The sequence below is a fragment of the Cervus canadensis genome, chromosome 15 (assembly GCF_019320065.1).
Source record: "Cervus canadensis isolate Bull #8, Minnesota chromosome 15, ASM1932006v1, whole genome shotgun sequence".
Classification (NCBI taxonomy): Eukaryota; Metazoa; Chordata; class Mammalia; order Artiodactyla; family Cervidae; genus Cervus; species Cervus canadensis.
This window is the reverse complement of record NC_057400.1, coordinates 5,663,437-5,686,215: the sequence shown is the minus strand read 5'-3', so window position 1 is coordinate 5,686,215 and position 22,779 is coordinate 5,663,437. Positions and strand designations below refer to the sequence as shown.

Here is a 22,779-nt window from a genome sequence, read left to right as displayed (position 1 = left end):
GGCACAACTTCCACCCCCTGAGGTCCAGGTCCTACTGAGAGGAGGCAGAACTCAGCTGGCGGCTCCCTCGGGGCCAGGCCCTCACTCTGTCCAGCTGACATCACTGAGGGAGCCAGGCGCCCAGGACCCAGCTGGCCCTCAAGCCCCTCAGGCCCCCAGATGGTGGGGCCCAGGTTCTGCAGACTGCGTCCTACACAGATACCCACTGCCACTAGGTCACAGAGGTGGGGATGGGGAGAGGTTCATGGCCGCCTCAAGCCAGTGGGTGGCCTTGATGGGGACTCTGGAGCCTGCAGGACACAGTCCCCAGCATGTCCCCTGGGTGCCCCCACTCCCTACCTCGCCTCAAGGCCGGGTGAGCTGGAGGGCCCTGGAGAGGGAAGGCCAGAATCACTCTCCACCTGCGCATCACCATCCCACTGACCGCTGGCCGAATGGGCCACTGAAGGTCACTGACTGACAGGTCCTTGCCCGGGGGAGGGGCCTACTGCAGCACGGACCAGTGGCTGAGCAGCCGCCAGGGGCCTCGCGGGGACTGCTGCCTGCTAACGGGGTGCAGGGAGCCGGGCAGAGCAGACGGCCACGGGCTAGGGGCTGCGCACGACCCCACTCTTACCACAGTCCACCACCCGCGAGCCCCCCGCTGTACCGCCACAGTGGTGAGATCTCGACCTGCAGAGAACTCGGCCTCCCCCAGGCAGACGGCTGTCCCCTCATGTGCCTCTGACCCTCAGAGCTGGTCTTTACGCTGGTCAAAGAGCAGGTCTGTAATATGCTCTGAAAATGCTTTCCTAATATATTCCGAGTTTTGTCTGAAACTATTAAACCTCTGGTCCCCTGGCCCCCGTGTCACGTTTCTGACCGCCTCCGTTCCCGGGGGTCCTCTCTTCTGAGTCCGCTGGCCTGTCTGGCACCCTGTACGGGTCAGCAGAGGAGGGTGGCTGACTGCCGCGGAGAGAGCAACGCGGCCCCTCTCCTCAGGTCAGACGTGTGACCTCAGAACAGTGGAGCAAACGTTCCCAGGCGGCCAGACCGCGCTGGTGATTCCTGGGGCGACATTTTCATTTGTGCTTGTCGATAAGATACATCTCTCTCATTTTATGCCTATGCATTTATGGCTTTTTTTAAATTGTAGTAAAAAAACACAAAAACTGTGTGTGTATGTATATATGACATATATGTCAAATCATTTAAACTAGTTAATTCATAAGTGTCTAACTCAGTGACATTAAATACATTCACAACGGTGTGTAAGCATTACCACTATGTCCTATTTTGGGCAAAACTTTTTCATCTCACTCTGTACCCATTAAGCAATAACTCCCTGGCCCTTCCAGCCCTGTCGTCCCTGTTGTACTTTCTGTCTCTGTGATTTTGACTACTCTAGGGACCTCATGTAAGGGGGACCACACAGTACTTGTCTTTCTCTATCTGGCTTATTTCACTTAGCATGATGTTTTCAAGGTCCATGCATGTTCTAACACACACATAGCACTACTTTCTTTTTACGGCTGAACAGTACTCTACTGCATGTACATACTGCATTTTGCTTATCCATTTACTTGTTGGATACCTGGATGGCTTCCACCTTTGTGCTACTGTGACTAACATCCCTCTGAACACTGGTGCACAAACATCTGTTCAGCTTCTTGCTTTCAATTCCCTTAGATATACACCTGGCAGAACCAATGCTGGGATGCACTGGTTCTTACACACCCTGCCCAAAAGATCTTGTCCTCACAATTAAGATAAAAAAGAATTTATAAATATATGCATAGAAGACCGAACAGGAGTTTTCTTTTGGTATAAGATATTTCGTAGATAATTTTTTTTTAATTATTTTATTCTGGCTGTGCCAGATCTTAGTTGTGGCATGCAGGGTCTCGTTCCCTGACCAGGGACTGAGCCCCGGCCACCTGCATTGGCAGCACAGAGTCTTAGCCACTATTCCACCAGAGAAGTCCCAGATGATTTTTTTTCTCTTTGTAACTTTCTTCTAAAAGTAAAACATACATTATTAATATAATGAAAAAATTATTTATAAAAGGGTTTTAAAAACTTCAGACATTAAAAAAAGAAAGTGAAACTCCTAATACTAATCACATTTAACAACAAAATCTAACTTTCTTAACCTGGTATATTATGTCAATTTGATACCCTTCTGGCTGGGACGTCCTTCCTGCAAGTCCCCCTCAGAGCCCACGCCGCCGCTCCCCGCCGCTCATCTTTGGTCCTTCTTGACCCCTTTCCTTCTGTCTTTCCCTCAGTGCTGATGCTGCTCAGGAGTTTGTCCTTGCCTCCACTTGGCTGATTTCACTTGCTTTTCTTTAGTTACCATCAGGCAACTAGTCAGTGTCTCTCAAACCTCCACCACCAGCTCAAACCACCAGCCTCAACGCCAGACTGGTGTGTCTGAAAGCCTAATGGCTGTTTGCGTCAACGCTTCATCATGGTCCAAAGGGGCTCGCGGGTGCCTTTCCCCGGCCCCGCTATCTCACTGAGTTGGAGCAGCGCCCCCTCAGCAGTCCTTGCCAGACACCCTGGCTCTTCTCTGTCTGCTCACGCGCTACCCAACTCAGCGTCCCCTGGGGTCACGCGCCATCTCAGGGTGTCAGCGGTCCTTCTAAGACGTATGTGTGACCCCGCCGCTTCCCTGGTTAAAAACCCTTCAGAGTCTTCAGTCAGCTCCAGAGAAGCCAGCTCCTTCCCCCCAGGCCGGGACACGCCCACCATGCCCACTGCCGCCACCCCCGGGGACATCCTCCTGAGTCCACCCCCATCCTTCTGCCTCCTCACAGACTTCTCTAGGACTATGACCTCCTCCTTGACCTGACAAGCACCTCGCAACCTCCCTGCTCAGAAGGTGACATCATCTCCTCTGCAGACGCCTCCTGAGCAGCCAGCCTGGCCCTGGTCGTCCCTCCCCCCAGGACAGCCTCCTCCACTCCGCCCGCCTCTACAGGAGACGGCCGCGTCTGGAGCGCCGCGCTGGCGTCGGGCACAGGCTCACCGTTTGTATCACATCAGAGGAACAGAAACATGTCCGGGATAAGGGAAGCCAACTGAGGAAAGGGGCAGTTAACATTCTTCAGAGAGATAGCTGAGGGCTGCTGCGATTTCACAAAGCTGCCCCGGGCCTCCTAAAACCATACGGCTCTAACTGTGAGATAGAAACCATGCTGGGGTTCGGTAATCCCCGCGCTCAGTGTTCAGGATACCCCTGGGTGGACACAGGGGTGCCTACCACTCTGGGTGGTGACTACACACAGCCCTCCCTCCGTCAGCCTGCAGATACTCACAATATCGCAGTCCTTTCTGCCATCTCTTTTAATGGGCTCATTCAGATCCTCTTGGCTTCGAAAACTAAACTTCTCAATGGCTTCTGTCACTCCACGCAAAGAACTATAGATTTCTTCAGAGTTCAGATTTTCTGTATCATAGTCCAGCATGCTAAAGATCAAAAACATTTTATTTCTTAAATTGAGGCACACGCATAAAATTGGGGTATGGGTAAAAATTACTTCTAATAATTTACAGAATAAGATGTAATTATAGTTTCTTTAGGTGATTTGGAATGATAAGAAGACATCTTTTGTTAGAGCACCACCACCAGACAACTTAATTACACATCCTCCTCGTCGGATCTGGCCCCAAACACACGACATTAGCACTCAGTCAGAGCCAGTGCGGTGGGAAAACAGCAACCATGAGAAAGCAAGAACTCAGAGGGTGACAACCAGTGATGATGCATGAGGAAATGGATGTGGAAAAATAACTTTCATACCTTGAAGATGGAAAAAAGTAGTTTGGTTGTTACTGGTCTCAAATGTACAAATAAATGAAAAGAAAGCTAGTGTTACAGACAAATTTTAAAGGAGGGAAGCACATGACCGTACAAGGCTGGATTTTGCTTACCAGTATCTGAAACCTGTAAAAATGAAACCCCAGAGTACGGAATGACTCTAAGTCAGATCCACCACTGCACTCCTGACACCCTGCCTTCTAACCCAGGAATCTGCTTGCACAACCAGACTCTTCTAGATGCAGACACTGGGAGTTTCACAGCAAAAGCAGGTCTTATAAAGATGAGTCACACTTCCAGATGAACATCTAAAAGCACTTCAAAAAGCAAGAAATATCTGTCCCTTACAGAAAAGTGACACCAGCTGTTGTCCATTGAGACATCTAGCACAGCAAAACACAGACTAAGGCAAAAATCCTCCTGGTATAATGCAGTGTACAACAGAGCGCTCTTCAGATGTCTGCAAAGTACACTGAGACAGATGGAAGATCCTAAGAACAAAACCATCACCTTCCCTTCCTGAGAATAACTGGGGGGAGCCAAGCTGAAAAACTGCTACTTAAACATCACTTGTCCCGAGAAAGTATTCAAGAAAAGATCAGATGAGTTGGTCTAATTTAATTTGCAGAAAGCCTTGAGTTATAACTGAGAATTGCCAGAGACGTTAAAAGAATCCTTGAAAGTGAAAGTCGTTCAGTTGTGTCCAACTATTTGCGACCCCATGGACCATGTCCATGGAATTCTCCAGGCCAGAATACTGGAGTGGGTAGCCTTTCCCTTCTCCAGGGGATCCTTCCCAAGCCAGGGACTGAACCCAGGTCTCCCGCATTACAGGCGGATTCTTTACCAGCTGAGCCACAAGGGAAGTCCAAAGAGAATCCTTGGCTGTATATAAGTAAGCATTCAACAGCATTCATTATTAAGGACTAAAGAACAGCAATCTCTCTGTTCTTCAGAAGAGAAATAACTGAAACCAGTCATCCACTGGTGGGAACCAATCCTCCCCCAAGAGCAATACAGCCAGACTTTTACATTCTGTTAGGAAGAAAGTTTCCTGTAACTTAAACACCAATCATGTTGCCAACCTTCCCCTCAACACACACACTTTTTTGTTGTTGCTGTTGTCTAAGGTTTGGGCAGATGAACAATACCTGAACGGTTCTCACTCGAATTAGCCAGACCTCTACTGGCTGGAAGTTGTAATGACCCGAGTGGTTTCCAAGACTGGATGGGTCCCGCGAGAGCACAAGATCTGAATTCACTCTGAGATGAATTTACTGTCTTTGCAACCTTCTGGCCCAGGGAGGACGTATCCTTCTTTTCTGATGAATGAAAGAAAACACCCTAACTGCACTTGGAGAGGTCACAAAAACACATGCCAACTCAAAGACTGGCTCTGGCATCAAACAAAAAGCAATGTGAACTTCAACACGTTTACAGTTAAGACTCCATGTACACACTGACAGGAGGTGGAATAAGAAACTTGGAACAGAATTCAAGATTTCAACCCCTTCTAAGTTCATAAGGTTATCTAAGGCAATGTCGCTTTAATGTGAAGGGAGCATGACTATAGCCCACAGGGCCTCCCTGACACCATCCACCCCTCCACAAACACCACCACACTAGCTTATGCGTGAGCAAAGGCATTTATACATCTGACCAGTACTCTGTTTTATAAATAAAGACTGAATATGACTTAAAACAAAAAAATATGCATATAAGATGTCAAAAGATGCCTTAAAATACTTTTAACAACAACAATCAAAAAGAATAACACAGCCCATGCAAAAGGAAAAAAACATGGGAAGAATGCGGGGATGGACAGGAGGAAGTCTGGGGAACGTTCAGCTTTTAAGGGATGTCACAATATTATTCTCCATGTCGCTTCAGAAGATGTTGGCTTTCACGTAGTTCACCCCATTATTTTTAACTTGAACTTCCTTAAAAATAATTCATTTCAGTCATATAACTTTAGCATGATAGTAGCCTCTTTTTTTAAATATGAAAATAAAGGGTTCTGCCAGTTAATGGTCCTCATTCTTACTTTCAATTAATAAACCAACTCAGACTTCCAATTTAGGAGAACCTGGGCACAGCCAAGTACAATCTGCGGTGACACTTCTTTTAGACTCACTAGCTTGAGCTTTGAAGTATCTCCTTGGTATGAAGCGGAAACTGTGAGCTCCAGGTGAGAGACAGGATTATTTCCCTCTAAAGGGAAACAGATACGGCTGCTTGCCTTGCCATTTCATGTTCTGGCAATTGTTTTTTCAAGTCAATACCCACAAGCCCTTACTACATGGGGAAGAAGGAACCCTCTGTGGATGCTGTCATCAGGGAATCACAGGTGGTGTGATCCCTACAAGTGGTCCACGTACGGGGACAGCAAGAGGGCTGCAGCAGCTTTCCTCAGAAAACACTGGGGAGGTAACCCCCAGTCTGCTACCTGCCCCCACCTCCTGTCCTGTTTCAGCTTGGAGGGATAATCCCTTCGGTCAAAGGCCAGGTCTGAGTCATCCATAAACACCATGATTAGACTCCAGAGAGATTTTCACAGGGTTCTTTAGATTAGGGAAAGTTGCTCAATCGGTCAGTACTCACTGACCCGAGGTCTGGCCAGGGCACTCGATACCCAGGCAGAATAAAGTCTTGGACTCACCCTGCTGAGAAGGATGCAGAGCGTAGGTGGGGGCGGGGTACATGAGATTGAGTTGCCAGGAAAAGAGAAACTGGGACAGAAGTGTGCCTTCTGAGATGTTCTTCTTTGTCATGAGTAGGAAAGACCTACTCGGTATGGAATAAGGATAACTGTTTCTGTTCATGACATCAACAGGGTTTTGGCAAAGAGACAGACAGATTTCCTCTTTCTTGGTTTTACGTAACAGATAGGTTTTCTAAGTGTCAATGTCTCGGTCCACTCTCACTCCCTCCAACGTTAACAGAAGTTATAGCCATTTATGAAGCATTAGCTAAAGCACTGGGTACTTGTTTGTGTACCCAAGTGTGAAAGGTGATTCAGGAACAGATGTCCTCGGGAGGGCGGGCTTCACGGCTAGATGGGAAGATTGACGGCCTGGGGGTGAAGCGTGGAGCCCAGTAAGGCACACAGGTCAGTATGTTGGGAGACAGTCAATAAGCTGGTCTTACACTTCGGGGCATGACCAACCTTTAACAAACTGCAGCGACGTGCTTTATCTGCACTGAGGACGGCAGCTGCCTCAGTACCCACCTGCCCCTGCCCGCCCCTGGCACCTACACGTCATCACAGGGGCATCTGCACGCTTCAGGAGTTACTTTCAGAGCTGCGAGAGTTTCAAAAGGAAAATGCTATCAAAATATTTAGCTGACTTGTTTACTTGTTCACTATGCTGAGCATATAAAGGTTAGAATGTAAACCTTCTGTGCAATCTCCAAGGCATTCGAAAGTAACACATCTCTTTTCTGTTTTGTCTTAACCCTGTCCTGTCACAGAGGCAAGACTCATCTCACATAGCGCAGAGGGAGCAGGCTGCCCTGTACTCTGCTCACGTGTCAGGAGCCAACAGGGAAGGGATGCTCTGATCTTTCGACCTTTATAAAAAGCACCTAAGACACCCTCAAACGGGTACCTGCAGGAATACATGGACCCTCCCTCACACCCTGGATCCCCCATCTGATCTGTCACACCCCACGGCTCTCCCGCTTGGAGCAGCCCCTTTAATGAGTGGTAACAGGGAGCGACTTCTTGGGGCTGCCTTTCTGGGTCTCAGTCTTCGGACTATTGCCACATGCAGGACAGCAGGAAAGACATCAGCCCTCACCACTGCGCAGGACCGAGGCCCCAGGTGCACGTGGGAAGGAGCAGGCCCGAGCAGCCGGCTGGGGACACAGCGCGCCGCTGCGTGGTGCAGGCACCTCTGGGAGCCTGAGCACTGCCCGGGCCGAGGGCTCACAAGTGAAGACGCTGAACAGTGCGGTCAGGTGACGCACCTGTTCCTCGCCCTAGGGGCAGAGGAGGAGCCATCCTCATGAGGTCTGACCGAGGTCACGCACCTGCTCACACTTCTCACCAAGGCTCTACCCTGCTGGTCTCGGCCGGAGGTGGCGGAGAGGCTTCCCCAGAGACCTGAGACGACCTTGGAAGTGCAATAATATTGTGACACCTCAGACAAGTGGGACAGGTGGCTTGTTACCTGGGAGAGTAAGAGCGCCTGAGAGTCTTGTGGGAGGGAGCGGTGGGGATGGAGTTAGGCTGAGGAAAGGGAGGTGGGTGCCTCGACAGCCCGTCGGCACTGCAACCCCATAACCGGCTGCAGTGATCAGAAGAGGAGAGTCAGAAAGAGACACAGAACAGGCAAAGGGGGCGGGGGGCACTATACTCTGCGCGCCCTGCAGTCTCATCGCTCTTGGACAAGGTTCTACCCAGGTTCACACTTCACCATTCAGAGGAAAAGGACCAACTTTATTCTACAATTTGGTCCTCCGTCAAGACTGCTCATGCCTTCCCCACTCAGTCCTGTATTTACATTTTTAAATCACACAAGACTCCAAGTATATAGGAGTGTGTGTGTGTGTGTGTAAAGGAAATTTTAAGTGCTTACATGCAAAAAAAAAACCCACAGATGTTTACTTTCAGATAATGCAATAAATTATTTTAGAAGGAACCCAAAGAGGAATTATGGGCCCGAATCAAATGGGACCAAGGGAACCACAGCAGAAAGTCTCAGAGAAGGTACCACCCACCAGAACACTCCGGCAGGGAACAACATGCTCCCCCAATGAGACCCTCAGATGGGGTCCAGAGGTGCCACGAGTAACTTCCTCCCGAGAGAACAGCTCAGACAGGAGGGATAGAAAACCCAAGTCCCCTGCTCGTGTGACCTGATACGAAGTTTAGAGTGCATCTGAGCACAGGCACCCCTCACTCAAGTGACCGGGGCATGCAGAGGCCCCGCCTGAGTTCCAGCACCTGCTGCAATTCACCAGACCAGGAACATGGTCCAAGGCTCGTCTCTGGCTGAGGACAGTGGCGGCCCCACGTGTCATAGGGAAACCAAAGTGCGGACGGAGTGGCCACTGCAGCAGAGAAGGCCCCCCAGGCCTCAAGTAAGGATAGCCGCGTGCTTTTTCTATTTTAAAGGGAACAGACGTCACGTAATTGCTGAAGCCCCTAGCAAATCTGTTTTTCATTTAACATCAATCCCACTAAACTGAGCTAAAATGTAAACATATATTTAATTATGGAACACTTCAGACCATAAGTCTTCTCTCCAAAGACCCAGGAGTGTCTGTTTGCTCACAGGGAATAAACAATAATTCTTCCTTCTCACAGAAAAGGACAACCGTTGGATGGAATTTCCACAGAAGGTTGACCTGTTAGCTGTGGCTTCTCTAATGTTACCAGGTTGATAAAAATGCCTTTCTCACTAGCAATTAAAAAGAAAAAAACAAAAACTCAAATTAAACATGTTAGCATGTTAGACTATCTTCTTATTAGCATCATAATCTGAGGGCAGAACTTTTGGACTTTAAAAAAAAAATAGTTCATTTTGATACTCAAAATTGGCTTAAAAATGAAGAACTGGCAAGAACTCTTCCCTTTAAGAATAAAAAACTAACATCAAATGGTCAAGATAATTCAAAAGAATAGCAGAATAGAAAAATACATGTTTCAAGAGCACTGCTCAAAAAAATAACTGAGATTTACACCTGGTGGAGTTTGCCCACGGCCTACTCACAATGTGGAGACCTAACACACTGTCCTAACTAGTGCAGGAGCTCACTGCTTTCACAAATTTCCTGGTGGAAGGAATGCGGCGCATTTGAATATTTCCTATGATACAATGACATGAGGTAGCTTTTTCTACTTCTGGACGGTTTTAGCTGTGAGAAAAATTATTTTTCCCATTGAGTTCACGTTGGCTCAGGCCATTCTGGCTAGTTACACACTGGCTGGGGCATATTCTGTTTAAAAAGAAAGAAACTACATAACTAAGTAATTTCTTAAAGAACAATTTGTTGGTAAGAAAATATTTCAGCCTCACTTGGACTGAAAAAAAACTTCTTATTTCTTACACTCACCTGATAACCCTAACAGTAAAAATTTAGGTCAGGCTAGTTAAGAATGAATGGTGATCTGGAAAAATAAATTAGAATTTTAAAATAATTTGGAGATCCATGAAGTTTAAACATACCTAGCCAATTCTTAGCTCTCATGGCTTATACTAGCAGCCTCCCTAATCTTTCACTTAAACTATCGGCACACATAATAACAAACTACTTAATCTGAAATTTACCCTTTATTACCTGAAGAATGTGCAAGCTTATTAGTGAAATAACTAAAAAATAAGTATTAACTGTGTGTTACGGAAGAACAGATTTGTCAATGTTTCAGAAGTATCACCTCTAAACAAAAGCAACAATTTATAGAGAATACAAGTTTTCCACAAATTCTCTCCTACCAAGGGAGAGAATTCTATGACTTTACTGCCAACACTGGGGTCATTTAAGACAGACCATTTATTTAGATACAGATAAAAAGTTGGCTGAGTCTCAGTCACACGTGGGAAAAGTCAGACACGTTTTCATTACTTTCTGGTCTCAACTGTCGATTGGCCTGCTGCAATCATGACCACACAGACCAAATCTGGAAACACAGTGTTACGTCAGTCTACCTACATGCAGCGCCAGGGGACCTTAGGCAATACAAACACTGAGATACTATCAGTATACAAAATATTTTGCTTTTCCAAGAGAAAAAGACAAATCTGACATTTTCTAAAATATTTATACGATAACTTGAGTAGCTGAACAGGACTGCAGCAGTAAGGACAGCGGAGTTTGGAAGACTCTTGAGCATTAAAAAAACCTAACCTTACAGGCACGTCCCTAGTGTTATCTTCCAACTAAAGAGGTCACTCTTTTTAAAGGGGGATGGCATACTTATAAGATTTTCCTCTAATTTTAAGATCCTGGCGTCAGCAACCCAAAGTCCTAATGTCTTGAAACAAACACACATGCATGACCCTTCCACATCCAGGTACTGGCTCTTTCCTAAAAACTGCAGCCTACAGGGTCACCGTGAATGAGACCATGAGAAACGTCAGCACAGCCCAGGGGGTCACGAAAGCCATCACACGGAGACTTCTAAAGGCTCTGGTCAGATGGAAACGTTATCTACAGATCTCGAGGCCAAGTATCTTCCCCAGTCACTGCCGCAGACTCCGTAAGGCTGATGCTGACATGGCCCCAACGTGAATCTGAAAATGCTGATCCGTGTTTAGCTCTCAACCCCGCCTCGGAGCAGCACCCTGCTCCAGCTATGAGTGTGGAATGACAGCCACCGTGCTCGGAGCGGCCACTTGGCTGGAGACCACCCCAGGCTCTGCGGACAATTATACAGGGTTTTATTCAGACGGTCAAATATCTTCACGTGCTGCTACTGCCCACACAACAGCTGAAGAGCTTCTATGTTAAACAGACTAAATATAACGTTTGGTTTTAAAATTTTTAAGGTACTAGAAAGTGTTTAGAGCTAGAAGAATTCTCAGAGACCATTCAGCAGAAACTGCTCATTCTGCCACAGAAGTCAACCGCTCTGCCCAAAATCACACAGTTCAGGTCTGGGCGACGACGAGGCCCTGTGGGCCGCTGGTGCCCACACGGCCCCTGGTCCTGAGCTCAGGCTAGAACCTGGAGGTGAGCTGCAGAGACGCGGGCGCTCTAGTGCCTGCACCGCTGTCGGAACCGCTTTACCTTGGAGACAGGCCGCCGTGGGAGCAGTTGGTGGGTGAGGTCAGGGGGCTGGTCCGGCTGCTGGGGTGTCGGGAGGGAGTCCGGCCAATGGTGTTGCTTGGAGAGCCCTGGGTGAAGGCAGAAGAGCTCTGTCACACAGGAGATAAATATAGAGCACAGTTCCACTTTGCCCCTGGCCTTGGAACCCACATGTAAATAAATGGGCAGATTTTGCATCATCCAGATGATTTTTTTGCAGAATCGTAAGTTCATTTTTTCAGTGCATATGAACCGAAAACCAGTCACTGTCCCACAGGCAATCCAGGAGCTGACTGCCTGCTGTCGGCTGTGCTGGAGTAGCAGACACAATTCAGCGTTTGCATCTTTACAGAGTGAAAAAAAACTAAGTTCCTCAACAACTGCCTGAATGACTTCACAGTCGTTTAACTAAACAACCTGACTAGAGAGAAAGGCCGTGTTTAAACACCAGATTCACTCACTGGGAATACAGCAGCATCAGACATGGCCCCCACACTCTGGATGCCCATGATCTACTGCGAGAACAGGAAAACCGGCTACTCCGTTAGAGCAGGCTCTGGGTGAGGAGTCAGTGGCGGCTACCAACTGCAACCAAAGCACTCACCACACTGGTGTTACTGGAATTCTTGAGGTGGTTATGCAGGAGTTTGGTGGCACCATCCTGGAATGTTTTTGGCAAGGCACCAAGTAACATGGTAAATTCAGGAGTGTTCAATTCAAACAGAGAGATGAGCACAATTTGTGCTGCCTAGAAACAGAAGAGATGATTAATTTGTGTTACGCACAATTGCCTATCTTGGTCAAAATGCTCATTAAAATTGTTTCTTTTGGCCAAGCCACATGACTTGCAGGATCTTATAATAGTTCCCCAACCAGGGACTGAATCTAGGTCCTTGGCTGCAAAAGCTCTGAGTCCTAACCACTGGACCATCAGGGAAGTTCTAAAATTATTTTTAAAAGAAAACTGTTTTGTATGAGGAAATAACAACATTTGTGCCACGAAAAAAAAAAAAAAAGAAAAGAAAAAGAAAAAAGCACCTAGAGAAAACACTATAGTTGATGGTAATCAATTATAAGTAGCCTAATTTTGATGTGGAAAATAAGCCCTGGTTTTACTGAACACACTGGCCTCAGATTTCCACAGCATGTTAACAATAAACTCCTGCAACTTCTGTTTCCAGGACTAGGGTCAAACAATCAAAAACTCTGAAAAGGCTTAAGACTGTTCACCCTAGTAAGTCAGAATCAGATGCGGCTCCCAGTACACCCTGCAAAGAACAAGTTTCTAAACAAGCCTGCACTGCTTTGTCTTATAAAAAACTACTTTTCTCAGTGACTAAGAAAAACTAGAGAAAAAGAGAGTTCAGGTACATCTGAAAAACTCTCACTTTCACATCTGTGCGTTGGGGACAGAGGCAGTCTCTCCAGAGCAAACCGGATTGACTCCTCTGCCTCTTGGAAACTGTCCTACTTCTCTTTACTAGAGACAACACGTGCAGGGTGACTCATGGTTGCTAGCAGCCGTGTGGGGAAGGGCAAGCGGCTACAGCGACAGCAGCCAAGTTGGCCCCGGCCACCCCAGTGGGTTACGCGTCTGCTGCTAGCTTCATGCCCGCGGAATTAGTTGCAAGGGTTTTGACTTGGAGAAACTATGCCAAAAGAAAACTTTAGGAAGTACTGACTGGCATTTCTTACAATTTTCTAAGAGTCAAAAGAACGGAAAACGCTTTATGAAAATCTTTTAATAATTTACATTTCTAAAGATTGTAATATTTAGGCTTGAAGCAATCATTCTAAGTATTTTTCCACTATATAGAATATTACATAAAAACATGACTGCTGAGAAATTTTTTACAAATAAACACCAAAAAAAATTTCAATGATTTTATAATGTTAAAATTAATTTTAGGTCCAGCTAAGACAAAACTACTATTTTGTGCCTGGAGAAGGAAAAAAAAAATCCAAATACCCATACGCATTTAATCAAAATTAAAAATTACAAATCAGTAGAATAACATTTTTTACACAATTGAAAATTTTATTTTATAATGTCCTTAAACACAGCACTGGGCAAAACCATCTTACTTCTTCTCTTGACTTTGAAATACGGTCCTTTATATCCTTTCCATTAAGGGCCAGTGATTTTTTATGACACAGGCAAAAAATATTATTGACTGAATCGAAATAAAAATTTCTGCGTTACTGAAACAGTTTTAATAAACCATTATCTGAAGAACTCCATTTCACCAGCAACTTAATGTACTGTTAATATGATCTGCATAAACGCAAGTCCCCCAAATCATGCAAAGTAACCTGTGCATGTAAAAAAGTCTTACTGATGTTAGGGAAAAAATGCATGCAGAAAACACTGCACTTCAAAGAGAAGCAAAGAAGCAGACTTGAGTTTCGGCAGGGGAAAGTCAAGATCACCAATTTAATTAAGAAAGTTTAGGCACTTATTTTTTTATTGACTGCAAATGGCATTAGAAAACTATAAAATGCATCATTACATTTTTTAATAGTATGTTTTTGCATGGAATGGGCCACTGTCTTTAGACCTAATCTCTCCCCAGAATGACAAGATAAAACTTACTTGGAGTTTTTCACAAAGCAAATTATGAAACTGGTGGGGTCTTTTAGTAAAAAGAGGGCTGCAAGGTGACAGGCCTAGAAATTGTGCTAATTCATGGCTACTTAACATGAGTGCCTTCCGTCATATGGGAAAACAAAGTACAGCAGACTTCAACTTCTACCCACTGAAGAGCCTTCCCTCAATAACCTAAAGGTGAATTTTCATGAGAAATCAAATAGAAAGACAGGGAATTCTGAAAATAATTCGTTGGACAGATGGTATATGGTTTTATACACATAAAATGAATATAATTTATTTTTGCACTTTACAAAATATAAATTGTAAATGATTTCATACAGCTTTCAAAAGTAACCTTTTGGCTTAAAGCTGTTTTCAAAGTAAAATCTTTTTTTTCTGGGATCCATGCTCCAGAAATGGACAGAAAGTATCATTTAAATATGTTATTTTAAAAAGATTTCACATCAAAGTTCTAAAAGAAATGAGACTGTTATGATCCTAAAATATTTTACCTACAACTCTGTATCAGTGAGGAGTCGGAATACCAGAATACTCAGGCAAGGATAAAAACTGGGTTATATTTATCATCACCATCAATATGCTCCTCATTGCAGGAATAATTCCAAACACGGGGATGGGATAGAGAAATCTGGGGCTTCCCTGATAGCTCAGTTGGTAAAGAATCTGCCCGCAAAGCAGGAGACCTGGGTTCAATCCCTGGGTTGGGAAGATCCCCTGGAGAAGGGAAAGGGTACCCACTCCAGTATTCTGGCCTGGAGAAGTCCGTGGAGAAATTTATTTTAAACAGCCTGGGCCAGAGCTCATGATCAATAATGAGTCAAAAGGCAGAGGGTGTCATCGCTGTGCCTGCTCCATCTTTGAGCCCTTGCCCCGTGAGAGGAAGGGCCATTAAAAAGCCAGACCAGAAACGCTGCCGCTGCTGTTTTCTAACAGGTAACTCTTGGGGCCACGTGTCTCAAAGATCACATGGTGACCTAAAAGGAAATGGCCCCCAGAGGAGAACTTAGATGGTGAAGGTAAAAGGGTCTCCAGATCCTACTGCTAGTTGTCTGAAAAGAACCTGCAGGGTTATCAACGGCCTACACCTCACAGCAAAGGATTCTTCCAGAGAACAGATCAGTAAGACTTTGACAAATGCTTCGGTGTTGGCATTAATTAGGGAAACTTAAAATTTGAGAGGAAAGGGGGTTTTCTAATTAATTAAACATCCATTACTGCTCCCTTCAGAGTGTGATTAAAACTGCTTTAGAAAAATCACCAAAGAGAAGGTATTTCAAAACCCTCCGACATTTTAAATTCAGCATCTCTCCTTTGCTGTTGTGTTAAACTATGGTAGAAGTCTGTCTGCAATATGGCTATTTCTTTGGGAAGACGATTAATTATAAAACACACCAAAACACAATACTTATACAGGCACGTGCACACATGCGCACACACACATACATTCTGTCTTACATAGTATTATGTTAACTTTAGGTTTTTCCAAAATCTTCTCAGTGTCTTCGCAAGCATAATCAAGATTAATAATCTAAATGCAAACAGTGACGTGTCTTTTTGCAAATTAGTACACAATTTCAAATCTACCTGTTTACAATTTTCTTCCAAGTTTCCTTCTCCAGGCCCAGAGCAGGTCGAGGCCGCCCTTATGGGTAAATCTTCCCCTACTCGACTACGCTGAAGCAGGATGGACAGACAGCAGAGGGGCAGGGTTTAATCAGAGGCAAGAAGCGCACACTCAAAACCACGGTTATTGATAAGCTAAAGTCATGTGTGTGTATGTGTGTGTATGTGTGCGTGCGTGTGTATATGTGTGCATTATGTGTCTATGTGTGTGTATGTGTATATGTGTGTGTATGTGTGTATGTGTGCGTATGTGCGTGTATGTGTGTATGTGTGTATATGTGTGTATGTGTGTGTGTATATACATATGAGAGAGAGAGAGAGAGACTGTATAGTCTAAAAGTCTACGAACAGTAATGGAACAGTAACAGGGTCCTTAAGAATAACATCAGTAACTACCGGTCTTAAACCTCAACCGTCCCCTAAGTCCTTCAGAATAACAACCCCTCCTGGAAGTAGGGCTCTTGCAAAGAGATTGAAGTGAGACTGGAGCAAGGCAGTCACAATGAAGCTAAGATTCAAATCTCATTCGACGGTATGAAAACTCTGAGCTTTTAGATTAGGACAGCTGCCTATCTGTAATCAGAGACTCACATTTTTTTCAATTAGCAATGCCAGCTTTCGAAAGCTGTTTATATGCTTCTCCTCCTGCTCCACCAACTGCATCTTCATCATTTTTAGTTTTCTGTGTCATATGCCATTATTCCCTGCATTTCTCAAAACAACCTTTGGGGGCCAAACCTGTGAGTTCATTTGACAAAGCCAGTGCTCAATGTTAGAGAGTCACATAAGGAAACACACAGGGATTCTGAGCCTGAAAATATAAACATACTATTAAAAATTCTATTGTCATTACTGCATTCCTTTTGACTTAACAGGGAAAAAGAAATCTCCCTAATACTGGAAAAAATGTGAAGCGGCAGCAAAACAAAGCAGCCCTCAAACAGTAACAGCTTCAACTACAAAAACAGCGCAGTATTTATCCAAATTTTTATCTGCTCTATTGTAATTGGTCCTCCCGACAGTGACTAAAGCAAGTATCATTATTCCTATCTTACGGATTTTAAACAAGAATTCAGAGGCTAAAAAGCCTCTAAAAAGCAGCAGAGGCAGAAGTCAACAGAGGTCAAACTCTAGAATCTACTTTCTTCTGTGAATACATTGTATTATCTTAACACAAACACAGTGCATTAGAAAGGCCTAGTGCACCTCTGTAGAGTTTGCTCAACACCACTACCAGGGCTCTCCGAGTTAAAAACGGAAACAGCTACTCCAGGAGTAAAGCAGGCCGGTTAGAGTCTGCGTAGGGTTTCCCACCGAGTGAGTCCAGGTCAGTCTTGGCCAGGGAAGCACACCTCGCTGGTGACAGGCTTGTGCTTCTTCCCTTCTTAACATCTTAAATATTTAAACACCCATCTCTCTCCAATATGGAACACCCCAAAACACTGACATAAAAGGGAAAACAAAATATTAAAAATGCTTAAGGCAGTAAAGCAGAGTTGTATCAGCTTAAACTGATTCTAATGTACTTTCCCAAATACGAGATGCAGAGAACAAGTTACACCATCTGCAAACTTCCCAAGTATTGGTTGTATAAAATTAATATTGTCTAATGATACCGCCAATATGAGAGTTTACTGCATCGATTTCAGACTGTAGGGTGCTTTAGTATTTAGAAGGTAACACCTCACTCTACTCTTAGGAAATTAAATCAGAACACCAACAGGAGAACTTGGTTCATAATCAGAAAGTGCTTTTAAATCACCAAGATGTCCTCCTAGTACTTGATACATTCTGTAAATGATAGGTGAGTCAAAACATACTTCTACTTAAAAGAGATAAGTAAGCGTATCTTTAGAGCATTAAATTATCCAGATAAAAATGGTGCCCGTTTTCTTTCTTTATAGCTTTAAAATAATAATGACAATTCTAATCTTAGCATAGAGTGATATATACCACATCACAATTTCTAAGTGTTTTAACTTATTTAGGCACGACATTCATTTAGACAATCTTTCAAATACATCTCAAGTTCTTGGGTAAGGCAGCTGGATCACTTACAACAACATCTATATCTGTATGGAATATGCGGTGGATGGAACATCAAAACAGAGCATTTAAACAGAAGCAGCTCTAACTCCAGGAAGGGTTAATCTGCGGTGCCTTAATGCAGTGTGTGAGAGGCACCTATGGGGCAAAAGGACACACATTTGAATATTGTGCTTTAACAAGCCTATTTAAATCAAGTAACAGCGCTTTACTAGCAAGGGCTGGATGGATACAACTTAAAGCCAAACAATCTAATCCACAGATATATTGGATGATTAAAAAGCAGAGATGCATCTGCTAAACTGAACCCCAACACAAATGTGTGTTTAGGTAAAAAAGTGCCCTATTCAAGTAAGAGCTAAGGAATTACCAAACGACTAACCATGGAAGATTCACGCCAACCCACTGAAAAGGAGACCAAAGCCTTGGGTGGCAGAACACTAAGGGGGACCCCAAGACTCCAGCCTCCTGGCGAGTAAGCGCTGCACAGTCCCCTCTCCTAAGGTGAGTGGTGAACACCATTCCCCCAACTACGTTACAAGGAAGAAGGGGTTTTGCAGGTACAGTCAGTCCCTCCCTAATCAGCTGAGTTTGGTTAAAGAGCAGACCATCCCCAGGGGATCTGACCTCATCAGGAGAGCCGCTGCAAGCAGGCACAGAGGTTAACATGAGAGTCTCTGCTGGCTTCTCTGTAATTTATCTCTTGTTCTTCAAGAATAATTTTGTTGAACAGAGAATTCTTCGTTGACTTTTCTTTGCTTTCAGCACCATTAAAGTCAACAGGATGCCTCCGTTCTCCAGGGTTTCGGGTGAGAAAGCAGCTGTTTGTCTTACTGAGGATCCGGGCTATGCTGAGCTGCTTCCCTGGGCTGCTCCCAGGAGCCTCTGTTTCATTTTCAGCAGTTTGATTATGCCTAGGTGTGAATCTTTTTTTTCTTTTTTTTAAAGTTTACTTGGATTTGGTTGAGCTTCTTAGATGTGCAGATTAATGTTTTTCATAAAAGTTAGTAAATTTTAGGATATTATGTCTTCTCCTGCTGGCTGTGCAGAAGCAAACTGCCAGGCCAGGTGTGGGGGTGGCCTCCACGAGCTGTGACCGCCCCCTGCTGACAGCGGGCAAAAAGACAGGTACCAGAGCCCTCACCAGCAATGAAACGACTTAGGCGAAGAACCACGGAGTTGGAAGAGAAGCCTATGTCTCAAGTGAGACTGAAGACCCAGGCAACATCTTGACTTCTGTCTGGGAAGACTCTAAGCAGAGAATCCAGAGAACATGGGCCAGACTTCTAACCCACAGAATTGTGAGATTATAAATTTTTGCAGTTTCAATCAGCTAAGTCTGTGGTAATCGGTTATGCAATATGAAACCAATACAGAAGCCAAAAGAGGAGCACTTCCAAGCCTGTGGTTTTGAAAATGGTGACCTCAAAATGCTACCTGAAATTAGACCATTTCTCTTTGGGTACTTATTATTCATTAATTCATTTAAAATACTTCTTAAAATGCTTACTTTGTTCCTGTAGGTATCATTCTAGGTGCTGGGCATAAGTAGGGAGGCAGGGGAGGTGCGGGGAACAGCAAGACCAGGTCTGGTCCTAAAGATGAGGAGGACCTAGCTGGGGTCCCGTGAAAACCAGCAGCAACAGGTCAAGACCACATCAGCAGTCCATGTGTCTGAGGGTCAATCCTAGGGGAAGTGGTCTAAAATAAGGGGCTGCTTATTAAAGTGCTACACTTATTAAATAAGTGTTAATTCCTATTAACACTGTGCACTAAAAATCAGCCATGCATGGAAGGAACTCCAGTCAGACACAAAACAACGTCCATGCTCCACTTTGTACCAATTAAGTCAAGTGACTTTGGGTACAGCACAGGAACTGAGACTGGTTTTTATTGCAGCCAGGGCTGAGGACTACTGACAAAAAAAAAAGCTTTTCAACTTCCTCTGAAGCCCTGGCTTCCTGTCCCGGAGCCCAGGTTCGAGCTCGGCCTGCAGACGCGGTGCTTTAGCAGTCCTCACTACGGGGCAGGGGAGGTGGAAGGGCAGCCGCGGAGCCGCGGTGCCAATGCAGAACAGGGATTGCACAGTATGATCCAAAACAACTGCAGTGAGGGGCTGAAGATCAAACAGTAAATGCGTCAGTGATCTCAGCGCTCCACACCCTAACCAGACTGACTTAAGCAGTATTTTAAAGTGGGCTTCTCAGGTGGCACTAGTGGTAAAGAACACGCCTGCCAATGCAGGAGATAAAGAGATGTGGGCTCAGTCCCTGGGTCGGGAAGATCCCCTGGAGGAGGGCACGGCAACCCACTCCACTGTTCTTGCCTGAGAATCCCATGGACAGAGGAGCCCGATGTGCTACAGTCCATATGGCTGCAAAGAGTTGGACACAACTCAAGCGACTGAACATAGTATTAAAGTAACTTGAGTGTTTTGATGTCCCATGCTGGATAACTTATAAACATTTCTCTAGTGTCCTGATTACAAAAGTTAGGACAATAAACCCTAGTTCCAATTTTTAATGTGCATGTCCAGAGAAAGCAGACATCATGACCACAGTCAGCTGTTCCCATAAAGGCCCTAAGCATGGTAACACGCAAGTATGAAGATCCTTCAGCCTCACAGGAGGGAATACTTGAGTAACACTCAATTATGAAACACAGACTCACATAGACACACACATATTTGCTTGCTATGACTAAATACAGGAAGGCTTTTGTATATATTGGCTGATCTGTGATTTTGAAAACCGTAACAGAAATACTTTGACTTTCAAATCAGCCAAATCATTCTACTACCTCCCACTGTACCCCTCTAATCCCAAAGAGGCTTAATAGTTAAAGGTTGCCAGTGAAATGTTCTTTTGACAAATACTGAAAAATTTTACAAAAGGATAAAAAATTTAAAATATTATTTAATATAACAATAATTTTGAATGAGTGCATTAATAAAATTCATCCTTGTTTCTTTAAGCTTGGAGAACTTAGTTTATTATTAATACTATATAATGGCTAGAGAATTACATGGGCTGTAATTCTCCCAAAGAAACATTACGGGTGATTCTTTGATTCTCCTCCTTGGGCTCCAGGAGGAAGGCGCTAAGCAGGTAGGTGTTCAGGTGCAAAACAATCTTGCTAACACTGCTTAGAATCATCCTTAATCCCGCCTTGACCTAAGTGGTCCACATTATTAATTCTATCCCAAGGCCAAAGGACTATTTTGGCTATGGAGCTGGCTATGAAGGAAGTATACTATGAGGCGGGGGGTGGAGGCGGGGGGGGCGGGGAATGCAAGGTTCATGATTATACACAAATAATCAAAATCAAATACTTTTAGTCTAAAAGCAGAACTGAGAAATCTGACTGAAAAGTAATGTTTAAAGGCTAGTCAGGCTAGTTAGTTTACATACAAAGTAAAAGAATAATGGCCATGTGTGAAACTCAAACGTAGAACAGGACACTGACAGGAAGAAAACAGAAACAATAAACAGTGATAACTCACACTTCCTGTGTGCTTATCACATGTCAGGAACTGATCACGCTTTCAACATGTGTGAATTCATCTTCATAGTAGTCCTGAGGCAGAATACTACCTAGGAATAGAAATGCTAACATCCTGTGCTCCCCTTAACTGCATTACATGCCTCTCAATGTGCCATTTCAGAAGAAATGAGCAAGTATTTATCTTTAGCTGATTAAAATAAAAGGAACAATACAACATCGTGGTATCAGGGTGCCTCCCATGACACAAGATTTCAGATTTTCATTTTGATATGCCAAGACTGGAAGGAGGTGGTACTGGACAGAGAACATAGGAACAGGAGCAAAGTCTTGGTTTCGTAGAAAAGGAAAGAGAGAGGTTTGCATGTAGGTATGGAGGTAGTTTGCACATTCCCATAAATTCCTCTCTCTAACTCACACCTAAGAACAGGCTGTGATTAAAGCTGTGCCTGGCGCTCTGGGACATACCTTTCTCACGTCTGAACTCTTTGGTTCTGTTGTCCAGGTTATAATTCTAGAAACAGCAAGCCTTGTCTCACTAGAGTTTACGAAATCTGTTGGGTCCATCTGCCTGGCGAGAGACTCAATGTACTTCAGGATTGCAACTTTGACCTGAAAGAGCCAGTAATTACAAACAGTAAGTACACTTTACACATTTTTGAACAGAACTCTTATTGGTGCTCAGAGAAAAGTACACACGACCTGGACTTATGTTCCTACATGGGGAGCCTTCAGCAGAGAAAAAGCATAGATGATTGACCCAGAAGTCTGGGACAGGAAGGGGGCCCTGCAGAGAAGCAGGCGCTGATCCTCTGACACCCCAGGTCACTTGCTGAGCAAGAGTCCATTTGGGGGTGCCGAGGGACCCCCCAGCTCTGCCACTGACAGAGTGGACATGAACAACTCTGCATTTTGATTTTTAGCTACTCTAGGCCAGGTCTTGCAAGGCAGCACTGAAGGCAATCAGGGTGATGTTCTGCCCTAACTTCTCCACTGATGTCTCACTTGGCTTTGACCTCAGGAGAAATAGGCTATGATTTATTAGGCCTCTCCTAAAACCTTGACAGAAGCTGGTGATCAAAGAACGGACAGTGTACCCGATCTGATTCAAAGGAATACATCCTCCTTCAAATACTATCAGTCTTTTTCTTACGTTTTTTACATTACAAAACATCTAACAGCTAATTTACATGTGTTATAATATTAACATTAAAAACATTCTAATAAGAGAGCTATTTCAATACATCCAAGTTTTCTAGTTTAAACATTAACTGTGAAACAGTAATAACACGCCAATGTTGGTGAGGACATGAAATAATTGGGAGTTCTCAGATACTGCTGGCTGGAATATAATATGGTACAACCACTTCAGCAGTCTGAAATAAAGTGAAGCATATCCTTACCAAGTAGGCCAGCACTAGGTACTGAACCAAGAGAAATGGGC

At 44.5% G+C, this 22,779-nt stretch overlaps 1 protein-coding gene across 12 annotated transcripts in view; it reads right to left on the bottom strand.

Annotated features, from left to right (window-relative positions):
- CLASP1 (cytoplasmic linker associated protein 1) overlaps positions 1 to 22,779 on the bottom strand; it is a 263,446-nt gene that overhangs the window by 29,756 nt on the left and 210,911 nt on the right. For all 12 annotated transcript variants that reach the window (XM_043488028.1, XM_043488035.1, XM_043488036.1 and 9 more), the window contains 4 exons: positions 21,804 to 21,947; positions 12,159 to 12,302; positions 11,537 to 11,643; positions 3,300 to 3,450 (listed from right to left, as the gene is read on the bottom strand). In XM_043488028.1, coding sequence (XP_043343963.1) covers positions 3,300 to 3,450; positions 11,537 to 11,643; positions 12,159 to 12,302; positions 21,804 to 21,947 — 546 coding nt within the window. The remainder of the gene's footprint in view (positions 1 to 3,299; positions 3,451 to 11,536; positions 11,644 to 12,158; positions 12,303 to 21,803; positions 21,948 to 22,779) is intronic.